This window comes from Mustela erminea, chromosome X (genome assembly GCF_009829155.1).
Source record: "Mustela erminea isolate mMusErm1 chromosome X, mMusErm1.Pri, whole genome shotgun sequence".
In the NCBI taxonomy this organism is placed as follows: Eukaryota; Metazoa; Chordata; class Mammalia; order Carnivora; family Mustelidae; genus Mustela; species Mustela erminea.
In genome coordinates, this window is record NC_045635.1 from 1,505,430 (window position 1) to 1,517,500 (window position 12,071).

At 42.6% G+C, this 12,071-nt stretch overlaps 1 protein-coding gene across 7 annotated transcripts in view; it reads left to right on the forward strand.

Annotated features, from left to right (window-relative positions):
• GYG2 (glycogenin 2) overlaps positions 1 to 12,071 on the forward strand; it is a 37,295-nt gene that overhangs the window by 23,281 nt on the left and 1,943 nt on the right. For 4 of the 7 annotated variants that reach the window (XM_032330972.1, XM_032330973.1, XM_032330971.1 and 1 more), the window contains exons 9-10: positions 8,307 to 8,411; positions 9,533 to 9,640. The exons of 1 other annotated variant lie outside the window; for it this stretch is intronic. In XM_032330972.1, coding sequence (XP_032186863.1) covers positions 8,307 to 8,411; positions 9,533 to 9,640 — 213 coding nt within the window. The remainder of the gene's footprint in view (positions 1 to 8,306; positions 8,412 to 9,532; positions 9,641 to 12,071) is intronic. 2 more of the 7 variants (XM_032330975.1, XM_032330976.1) reach the window with 2 other exon arrangements.

Sequence of the window (12,071 nt, forward strand, 5' to 3'; positions counted from 1 at the left end):
GTGAAGAAAAGTGGGTTCAGAACAATCCTCATACAAGAGAAGGAATGGCATTGAAAATGAAAACCCTTGTGTGTCTCTACAGGAAGTGAGGTCTGTAGATGGGACCTGGGGCTGCCATCCTGCTCTGCTCAGGGCAGTCTGAGCCCAAGGCCAGCGGTGGGTACAGGGGAGATGACGCCCTGGGTGGGTTGAGTGTGCTCAGTTCAGGCTAATCAACTAGTCTTCACAGGTAACTGTGGAACTCCAGTCTCTCATCTTGGCAGCCCTAGTGGACTGGCCCTGCTCCAGCTCAGGAGCTCCACTCCCACACCCCAGGCCTTGCAAACATTTCCAGACAGCAGGTCCCTGCAATGAAGGACCTGTGTCTGCAGATTGCAGCGGAAGCAGCCGGAGGAAGGAGTATAGGATGACCCACCTGGATGCGTAACTTTGATTTGTATTAAAGAGCTCAGAGGAAGAAGCGATCCTCCAAGCATGAAGAGGCAGAAGAGGAAGGCATTCTTGTCTGTTGAAATGTGTAATTATGACCAGAGGGGTGCTGTCTTTGATGATCCCAGGGAAAAAGGCGGTTGTGGGGGCAGGTACTCAGGTGTCTGAGACTCTGCCAAGTTCACTTCTCCATGTCCTGGACACTCAGAGGGGAAGGGGCTCTGGGCAGAGTACTCTGAGCACCCCTCATGTGAGTCCTATTTCCCAGGGAGGAGGATACAGATCCAGAAAAGAGCCCAGGAATGGGCGGCTGCTGGAGAAAGGGCTGGGGATGGAAACGAAGGCACTTGGATACGTAAATACAGACTCAACCCTAAACAGCTGTGGGGGTTACGCTGGCCGTCCACAGCACATTGCACACTTTGCTGGAATAAAAGGAATATACACAAGGAAGGGTGTTTCGGGGTATCTGGTTCATCCTTCGATCTCCTATTCCTGCCCCATCTGTTTCTGCCTTTCGATCCTACCACCTGTGAATAATGCGTTGTGGTGATGGACTCTTGAAGGCATCTCAGGGCTTGACTGATGAGAAGCATGTGTCTCTAAAAGCAGTAAAGGCCTCATGCTTTTAAAAGGAAGGGATGGGGCACCTGGGTGGCTCAGTGGGTTAAGCCTCTGCCTTCAGCTCAGGTCATGATCTCAGGGATCGAGTCCCGCATCGGGCTCTCTGCTCAGCAGCGAGCCTGCTTCCTCTCTCTCTCTGCCTGCCTCTCTGCCTGCCTCTCTGACTACTTGTGAACTCGCTCTGTCAAATAAATAAATAAAATCTTAAAAAAAAAAAAAATAAGTAAAAGGAAGGGATGCGGCCCTAAATTCAACTCCAGAAACCGATATTACACTATATGTTAACTAACTAGAATTTAAATTAAAACTCGAAACAAAAAAGAAAAAACAAACAAAAATAAATAAAAAGGAAGGGATGCTTTCACAGTCTCTGGGGGAGAGTACCCCTGGGCAGAGGGTCTTATTTGGTATTAATTATGAAACGTCACTGCCACCTACCGGTCTTATTGATTATTGACTTATTGATTCTGGATCTTTAATTTGGGGACCTGGAACTCCGTCTAAAAAAAAAAAAAAGATTATTTTCATAAATGCCTATCAATATACAGAGCTAGGTCCTGAATTTGGGATCCTTATTGAAGATAGCAGCCTTTGAATCATGGCCACAGCGTTGACAAGATAGTCTCAGTTTTTAAAATTAACGCTAAATGTCTAATTTTCTTCCCATATATAAATGAATGTATTAGAGAAAAAAATATTTGCCATTTACTGTCTTCATAGCCAAGTGTTATGTGCTCCAGTCTCGGGAGTGAGGAAATGAAGTTAATGAAAATGCCCTTTAGTTTTTTGAAATTTTAAAGGAATTTAAAAGTTAATTAAAAGTTTTCGAAGTTTTAAAGGAACTTTAAAACTTTTTTTGTTTTTTGAAGTTCTCGGTTGTTTTTACTGTGGATTCTTAGAACATCTTTGTGTTTTCATAAAACTTTTTGTTGAGGGATGACATACATGAAAAAAAGGGGGTGCATGTGATACGTGATAAGTATACATCTTGATACATTTTAGGAGTGAAAAAAAATCCTAAATCCTAATCCAGATCCAGAAACTCACCCCCCAAAGACCTCTCGTACCCTCCCAGTCACTAGGAAAGGCTATCCTGACCTTGACCCACACCACTCACTTGTGAGGGCTTTTGAGCTCCTTATGAACGGGATTCAACAGTATGTACTTTTAGGTCTGGTGTCTTTGACTTGACATCTTCAGGAGATCCATTCCTCTTATTGAGGGATTTGACAGTTCATTGATTCCATAGGCTGCATATTATCAAATTGTAGGAAGGTATAATGTATTGTTTAATTCTAGAGGACACATTGCCATTTTGGGTAACACGGGTAGCCCCGCTAGGAAGCCCTTATACATGCATCTTGTTGCGCTTGCTAAGCATTTTTGGAGAGGTTCTCCTTAATGGTGGGGTTGTTCGATCAGAGGGCACGCATGTGTATCCTTTTGCATTAATAGATTCAGCCAACGATTTTGCAAAGGGTTGCTCCCCTAGTGGAGTCGGGGAGTCCTGATGGCTTGAGGTCTTCAGCTCTCTTCCAAAGCGCCAGTGAGCACATGGGGCATCTCCTCATGGTTTTACTTGGCATGTACGAGATGGCGTTGAGTTGACTTAAGCCAGTTCTTAGGTAGGTGCTTATCAAGCTTTGACTCTTTGGGAAATGCTCGTTCAAATATTTTGAACGTTGTCTTTCTGCGACGTTTCCTTTTTTTTTTTTTAAGTTTGTCTTCATAATTTATATATATTTCAGATACAAGCTCTTTTCAGTAGTACAGTATCAATACGTTCTCCTACTCTGTTCCCTTCGGAATCCTCACGCGGCATCCTTCAATGAATAGAAGTTCATAGTTTAGCCAGGATTTCATATTTCCTTCATGAGGACTATGTATTGTTTCCTCTTGAGGAAATCTGTCCCTAAACGAAGGTCATGGAGATAATCACTTTGGTTGTCTCACTGAATTTTTATTGTTTCTCTCTTTTATAGGGAAGTGTATAATCCGTTGGAATGGATGTTAGGGAGTGAAGGAGTTCGGGGTCAACATTCACAACTGTTACGTGGGGGTCTGTCATTAACAGATTACCCCATTAGCAGCAGGGGGTAATCAGTAGTATTATTCCTCCGCCGCCCCTGCTTTGTCATGTTTCCTTTTCCATATGTGGATGGATCCATTTCCAGATTTTCGATTCTTTCATTTTTTTTCCCTTTCTTGCACCAGTCACATACTGCCGCAATTACCGAGGCTTTAAAGTCTCAATATATCATACAAGCCCTTCAACGTTTTTCTTTTTTCCCTACCTCTTCTACATTTCCTTTAAATTTCTGTACGAATATTAGGATCAGCTTTGCAGTGTCTTGGAAAACAAACAATCTTCTGGAATTTCGACTGGGATTGCGTTGAAATCTGTAGATGGGTTTTAGAAAGACTAATATCACCAAAGTTTAAGTTTTACATTCAATGGACTTAATGAATTTCTACTTTTGGATAATTATTAATTTCTCCCAATATGTTAATTTTTTTTGTAATTTTTTATTTTTTATAAACATATATTTTTATCCCCAGGGGTACAGGTTTTAAGTAAAGCCCTTGCATGCATTTTGCTAGACTTATTCCTGGTCTTTGGTGGGCTGTGAGGCTATGATATGATACGTTATGATCTGTCGTTGTGAACACTAAGCTTCCATCTGGATTCTTCTGGTTATTCTGTACATACCATTAGATCAACTGCAAGTGAGACACTGCCCAGAAATATCTTAAAATGTCCATTCTGCATGCAGTGTGTGATGTGGCTATTCCATGCCTACGTATTTTCTCAAGAGAAGTGAATGCTGATGTTCATATGAAAATAGCAGATTGATTTGCTTTTGGTTTTGTTTTTAAAGATTTTATATATTTGAGGGAGAGAAAGCACGCACAGGCAGGGTGAGTGGCAGGCAGAGGGAGAAGCAGGCTCCCGCACTGAGGAGGGAGCCTAACCCAGGGCTCGATCGTGGGACCTTGGGATCACAACCTGAGCCGAAGGCAGATGCTCAACTCACTGAGCTCCCCCAGGTTCCCTGCAGATTGATTGATCTGTAATAGCTCAAAATGGGACACAACTCAAAAGTGTCCATCCAGAGGTCAAAGTATGAATAAAGTGTGGTCCATCCATACACTGGAAAACTACTCAGTAATGAAGATGAAAGAGCTTTTTAAAAAAAAAAATTAAATTACTTTTCAGTGTACTAGAATTCATTGTTTATGCAGCACACCCAGTGCTCCATGCAATATGTGCCCTCCATAGTACCCACCACCTGGCTCCCCCAACCTCCCACCCCCCCCACCCCTTCAAACCCCTCAGATTGTTTTTCAGAGTCCACAGTCTCTCATGGTTCACCTCCCCTTCCAATTTCCCTCAACTCCCTTCTCCTCTCCATCTCCCCATGTTCTCCATGCTATTGATTATACTCCACAAATAAGTGAAACCATATGATAATGGACTCTCTCTGCTTGACTGATTTCACTCAGCATAATCTCTTACAGTCACGTCCATGTTAATACAAAAGTTGGGTCTTCATCCTTTCTGACGGAGGCATAATACTCCATAGTGTATATGGACCACATCTTCCTTATCCATTCGTCCGTTGAAGGGCATCTTGGTTCTTTCCACAGTTTGGCGATCATGGCCATTGCTGGTATAAACATTGGGGTACAGATGGCCCTTCTTTTCACTACATCTGTATCCTTGGGGTAAATACCCAGGAGTGGAATGGCAGGGTTATAGGGAAGTTTTGTTTTTAATTTCTTGAGGAATCTCCACACTGTTCTCCAAAGAGGCTGCACCAACTTGCATTCCCACCAACAGTGGAAGAGGGTTCCCTTTCTCCACATCCTCTCCAACACACGATGTTTCCTGTCTTGCTAATTTGGGCCATTCTAACTGGTATAAGGTGATATCTCAGTGTGGTTTTCATTTGAATCTCCCTGAGGGCTAGTGATGACGAACATTTTTTCATGTGTCTGATAGCCATTTGTATGTCTTCATTGGAGACGTGTCTGTTCATGTCTTCTGCCCATTTTTTGATATGATTATCTGTTTTGTGTGTATTGAGTTTGAGGAGTTCTTTATAGATCCTGGATATCAGCCTTTTGTCTGTTCTGTCATTTGCAAATATCTTCTCCCATTTGGTGGGTTGACTCTTTGATAAAAGAACTTTTGATCCAGGCAGGAAAGTTGCAAAGGATAACTATACTGAGTTGAAGAAGCCAGACAAAAGATAAAACATACCACATGGTTCCATTCTGTAAAATTCTAAAAAATGTAAAATAATATACAGGGACCATTCTCTGGGGATGGTGGAGGAAGGAGGGAGAGATTATTGTGCAAACTTTTGGGGATGATAGTTCTTTACTCTCTTTGATTGTGTCAACAATTTGCCAACAGGTACAGGTTAGTCCAATTGATAGTGTGGGAATTACACTGCAAAAAAGCTGTGAACAAAGCAAAACATTTAAAGTTACTATATATTCTTGGCCTCTCTTCCTGTTGTTATGAGATATTTCTACGTAAATTTATTGACTTAAAGCTTTGTTTTGGTTACTACTGACATGGTATGTCTTCTGCATGTTTCCCGCCCCCCCTTCTGTGTTCTTATGTTTAAAATGTAACTCTTCAAGACGTTCAGAATGAGGTTTTTGTCTTCTTTTTATCTGAATACTTTTTTGCCTTTTACCTGGGGGTAGTTTGTTGACATTTAATGTAATTACTAGTACATTTATGTTTAAATCTGTTCCTTGGTTTGCTTTTCATGATCACCAATTTGAAAGATATTTCTCTTGCTTTTTAATATTTCTTTGGATTGGTTATTGTGTATTAACTTTTCCATTGTAACCTCTATTTCCATGTCAGTTTTGCATTATTTTGATTATTTTTTAAGTGGCTACTTGGAGATTCCAAATTTCATTCCTAACTTGGACATAATGTAATATACTTAGGACTTTTCTGCTTCGGGGAATAGAAGAACCCCAGAAGGCTTTCAAACTGTCCATTTCCCTCCACATTTTGTTCTCTTGTTGTCTATTTTCAATGTATACCTATTTTATAAAGTCCAAGTTCCCTTAGTTATATCATTTTATTTTCATTCCCTATTTCATTCTATCAGTAATTATTGTCTTCTCCCCAAAGAACTTCTTTTATCATTTATTTTAATTCAAGTTTCCTGCTGAAAATCTCCCTCCTCCATTTGTATATCCAACAATTCCTTTATTTAACCTTCATGTGGGGCCATATTTTCCTGGAGGTAGAATTCTCACTTGGTAGTTCTTTTTACGAGGGCACTCGGATGATGTTTCTTAATCTTCTGACTGCCATTATTGCTCTGCAAATTAATCTTCCAGGCTCCTGTTATGTGTTTGAGGGTCATTTGTCTCTTTGCTCTGGCTGCTCTTAAGATTTCTGTCTTGGGCTTTGGTCATCTGTTTTATAATTATGGCTCTGGGTTTTTGATTCTTTATATTCCTTCTACTGGGAATTTGTAGCTTGACCCTGTTTTCCTTCTGCCCGTACTCTCTCTCTCTCTCTGTATCCCTCTTTCTCTCCTTCCCTCTCCCCACACTCCTACCCTCTGTAATCCCAGTTACATCTTCAGTATGACTTGTTACCACGTTTGCTCTATCCATGACTCCCTTCTCTGTAGTCTCCACCCACCTGTCTTTCCATGCTTCTTTCTACTGGCCTACTTTCCAGTTAACCGACCTTCTCTTTAATTGCGTTTAATCAGTTGTTAAACACACATCCTGAACACTTAATTTCATTTATTGAGTTTTTGATCCCAATAAACATCAAATACTTAATAGGGCAGTTTCCATACTTCATTGAAATTCTCCAACTTGTCCCTTTAAAGTGTTTCTTGTACTTGGTTATAGTCCATGTCTGATCAATCTTATATCTGGATTTCATGTGGATCTGTTCTTATGGTTTGATTTTGTTTTTCCTCTTGATCTTCATTCATTTGGTCTCATGTGGCTCTGTGCTAGTTGATTTTTCATACCACACAACACACTGCATATGGAAAAATTACAGAGGTCACGGGGAGTTCTGTCATATTACCATCATCATCCAGAAAGCATTGCTTTTTTCCCCCTGTTTTCTTTTTTCTTTTCTTCCCACTCCTCCTGGCAGGAAGTTTTCGTAGAGCTGGTTTGCCCACACCCGGTCAGAGGTTGAGCTGGTGTGAAATTGGGCTTCTGTGTCTGTAAGAGCTGCACTATTTCCAGTCTTTCTTTTAAGTGCATTCCCTCCTGAAAGCCTGTGGTGTTCTGAGGGTCCCTCCTGAATCCCTCATCATTTATAGGTTCCTCAGCTTCATTGTGTGGCTAAACTGTCTGCTCATAATCTTCCTACAGCTTCTTGGTTGCCTCAAGGGGGACTAGGCTGCCAGATGCATTTACTATTTTCCTATCATATGTGCAACCGACCCTGCCCACATGATTTCTGCAGTGTGTTTGCAGGGACAGCTGGGAAATGTCTCAATATTTTCTAGCCTCTGTGACAGACAGTCTTGCAGAAGCCTTTGGACCATTTATGGCCCCCAGCTGTGGGCACAAACTTGCTTCCTGACCACGAATTGCTTAGGCTTGCTGTATAACAAACAACCGCAAATAGGTAAAAATCTATGTCTGTGTCCCAATCAGCTGTGGTGCCAAAGGCATGTTGGGCTCCAGGCAGTCACCAGGAGGTCCAGGATCCTCTTGGAGTTCTGATACTGCTTCTTCTAGGGAATTCCTTGTCCACTGTGGCTCCCTGAGAGAAAGTTAGGCCTTCCTGCTGAAGCCAGTCATTGCACACCATGCATTATATTGTCTCCTGTGCTCCTGGCATGATCTTAGCTGTGGACCGTCCTTAGAGGCACTGGGAAAACAGTCAGTCGAGTTGCTTTCTGGAAGGGTTTGTTTTCTTGTGGAACCCCAGTTGAAAGAGGTTGGATGGAACTTGTTCTTCACCTGACCTGTGAGTAAAGAGGGTAATAAAATATCCAGCGTCAGTGGACGTGACTCACATGGCATCCCAGTGGTGTGGGTGAGAAGTCATCGTGTGGCTCCACTTTGGTACAAGGAAGATGGGGACAGAAGAGCAGACGCAGGAATTGGTGAACCTGGCATCACCGGTTCCTTGTCACTCTGCTTTGTATCGCGGAGGCAAACAAAATAGATTGGATGTTTTCAGATATTTGCAAGATGTTTGTCCTAATTTCCTTTTCTTTCTTTCTTTATGACAGACGATAGGGTGGCCTGAACTTGAGACATCCGCTGGAGTGAGGTGTGACCCATTGTCGCCACCCTCCCCCCAATATGCAGACTCCTCAGAGACCCAGACCTCCTTGGTACACCTCATTTGCACTCCTTATGTACATCTGTGTCTCCTCCTGTTGTTTTCTTGGTGTGTCTTTGTCCATGGAATACCAAAGAAGACACCCCATGTTTTTTCTTCTTCATTCTTGATCTTTCTGAATGCTTTTCCGAACCTTGAACACATGTTGTGATTAATCAGTCTATATAGGACCTGGGTATCTGTTCCAATTTCTGTTGGTCATTTGGTTAGTCCATTTTCCTTTAGGAAGAGTTAGAAATGACAAGGGTGTAACATCACCAGGACATATATTCTCCCTTAAAAATAATTTTTTTTTTTTGTTAGGATTTTGGACCCATGTTTAATAGTAGTGTTGAAGGATTATGAGTCCTATCCCTGTTTTTGCTAAATTTTCCCTCAGGATTGTGGACTTTTCTTACTGTGCCTCATGAGAAGATTGAACTCAGACTCTGCTGTGCTCATTGAGACACAAGCTTAGTAAAATGCTTCCATGGACCTTTGGTAGAAACGATATAGTTTATAACCCTTGAGCAACACAGGGTTGAACTGCATGGGTCCACTTACACACCCATTTTTTTCGATAAATACAGTACGGTCCTATAAATGTGTTTTCACATCTTATGATTGACTCGATCACATTTTCTTTTCTCTAGCTTACGTTATTGTAAGAATACAGGCTATAATATATAGATTATGCAAATATATAGAATATGCAAAATATCTGTTGACTGACTTTTTAATGTTATTGGTAAGGCTTTTGGTCAACACTAGGCTATTTATGGTTTAGTTTTGGGAGAGTCAACAATTATATGTGGATTTTCGACCGTGTGTGGGTCAATACACTTAACCCCACATTATTCAGGGGTGAATTGCCATTGAATCCTTGGCTGAAAAATTACCTTTGGTGCATCCCATAAAAACTTCCAGCCTCTCATCTTGTGTGAGAAATGGTGGGTGTGAGGGGAGAAGGTGAGAGGGAGGAGCTCCCCTTTCTAGTCTTTGTAGAAAGGGCCGTTTGACAAGACACGTTCCTTTGATCTCATTTCTCCCTGGTGGAGTTCTCAGTCCTTGTGGTTAAAACTGTAGTCGCCTGAAGCCGTCTGCAGACTAACGATGGAATGGTTATGTTTCTAGCAGCCCGCGGATAAAGCAGAAGGTGGCCCATCTGTGGAAATCTTGGAACCAAGCCAGGAGCCCCCTGTGGATGTCACCGGGGACCCCATTCCTCAGGATTCTTTGGAGGTGGTACCCTAATTATCTTGCCAGGCCCTCCTGCTGGATGCTGTCCACCATCACTGGGGCCGGCAGTCCTCACGCACCAGCTGCTACCTCAAGGCCCAGCCTGACGTTGTCGAACTAAGCCTGCCTGCTTCTCTCATTGCCTCTGATTCATCTGTTTCTCCTTTCCAGCATTTGCCTGGGGTGCTTGGTCACTTTCTTTGCCGTCCTGAATCATCACGGCCTTTGTCTCTTTAAACACTGTTCTGCAACAGTTAATTGACGGTCTGGGGCTTTGCTGTTCTTCCGTATGGTGGGCGAGCATTGGAATGATTGCTTAGTGAGCCAATGTCTCAAATGAAGAAGATAATGATGAAAAATCTGAGGGCGAACGTTTGGCCCCAAATGGTGCATGCAATGCTGTTCCACCTCTTCCAGATGTCCCTGTCTTAAGTTTTCTTCTTTCCATGGATACATTGAATGAAAGCAATTGAAAAAAACAAATCCTTTTCGAACAGCGATTGAATGACACCTTTTGGTCTTTACGCAATAGTTAATATGGCCCTAGAGCTGGGCATTGGGTTCTGATGAAAGCTAGTATTGAATATGGGTCTGTTTGAGTGGCTGTAGCTGACTACTATAGCCTAAGGTGCTTATGCTCATGGTACATTTATGTCTCACAGTTCTGGGGGCCTGAAGTCCAAGGTCAAGCTGAGACCTGCTTCGTGGTTTACAGACTTCCATCTTGTTGCTGTGTCCTCACACAGAGCAAGGGTCGAGGGAGCTCTCTGGGGTCCCTTTTATAAGGACACTAATCCCATTCATGGGATCTCTTCCCTCATGACCCAAAGGCCCCTCTCCTCATACCATCTTGTTAGGGATCGGTATGAATTTTGGGGGGATACAGATATTTAGTTTATAGCAATATTTGCAAGACGGCCCACTATATAATACATATTTTAGTTTGCACGACACCTTGACTAGAAGGTACTGCCGGAGAAAAGCAGTACTTCTGGTATTGCTAGAAAGTGCAGAAAATACTTTGTTCCCCTTTTCTTTTGTCCATGTGGTAAAGGCCAAATGCAGTATTTTGAACTTATCTCAGAGGTGTCCATGATAGGGTTTCCTCTGCAATGCTGCTGGTGGCATGGTGAACATATCCAGCTCCTACGGTAGGACTTTGAGGCTCTGTGGTTAGGGGGTAATGCGGTATGGGCGTGCTACTGGGCAGACATCATTTAGCAGCTCAGCCATGTGGTGTGGTGGCTCTGGGATGGTTGGCGAGCTCATTACCTTCCCTAATCCATGAGGTGGAGATGTGGATGCCCACCTGGGAAGGCAGGAAGTGAGGGTAGGGTTAGACCCAGCACTGGTTTGGAAGAATCCATGATTGTGCCTGGCTTGTAAGGGTTAGTGCCAGCCCTACTCTCAGGGCGGCTCCCAGCAAAATGGCCCCGGTAACACTCCCACCTTCTGGGGTGATGAGTCTGCAGGGGATGCCTCCTGGTGAGGGGACCTCGTAAGCACCCAGGAGGCTGGCACTCCGTGACTTGTACATGTAACGGGGGCGAGTTGACGTTTCCTCCGTTGCGTGTCTCCACTCTACCGTGGATGACCCTCGCTATTTTGTATAATATCGTGTGTCAAAACATCAAAGGAGTTTATGGGTCCTGTTGATTCCAGAAAGTTTTGGTTCCTAGACGTACCCTGAGCCTGAATCCAAGGGCTCTTAGAGGAAAGAAGGACTAAGGTCTAATGGAAGACATTTTTTTTAAACTCTTTTCTTTTAAACTCAATTTTTTTTAAACTTTTTTTTTTTTAACTCTAAAATTTTTTTTTTTTAAACTCTTGCTATTTCCTTGGCCAATGGGACGGCTGTGTTTGAACACAACGTAATGGGAACAAGGGTAGAAAATTACTCGTACAGACTCTTCAAACACACTGTTGCAAATAATCAGAGTAGAAAGTCCCATATGCCCAGTGGCATCGAAATTCTGATGTAACCATCCGGCATGTGGTATCATCCCACCAACACACACAGCATCTGGGGAACACCTGAGTGTCACCTGTAGCATCTGTGTGTGTGTGTGTGTATGTGTGTGTATTTGCACATGTGTGTATTTATATATTCTCTCATATTTTGGCTTTAAGAAGATTAAAATCTCTGCCATTCACAACCAGAAAATCACGGGTTATTATTTAAATGGCTTGGGCAGGCTGTCCAAACTACTGTAGGTTTTATTCTTATATGGCGAACATTTTCCTGATGTCACGTAATTTGATTGTATATGGTGATACAAAACATTGAGATTTCAGGCGTGTCGAAACATTAAATGGGTACAGGTGTGTGTGTAAAATGGATACACTGATATTTTATAAGATTTCACAAAACGCGGCCGGGAAAAGCATCTTTTAAGTGTATGAATCTCAGCATGTATTGTGTTCCAAAGAACTG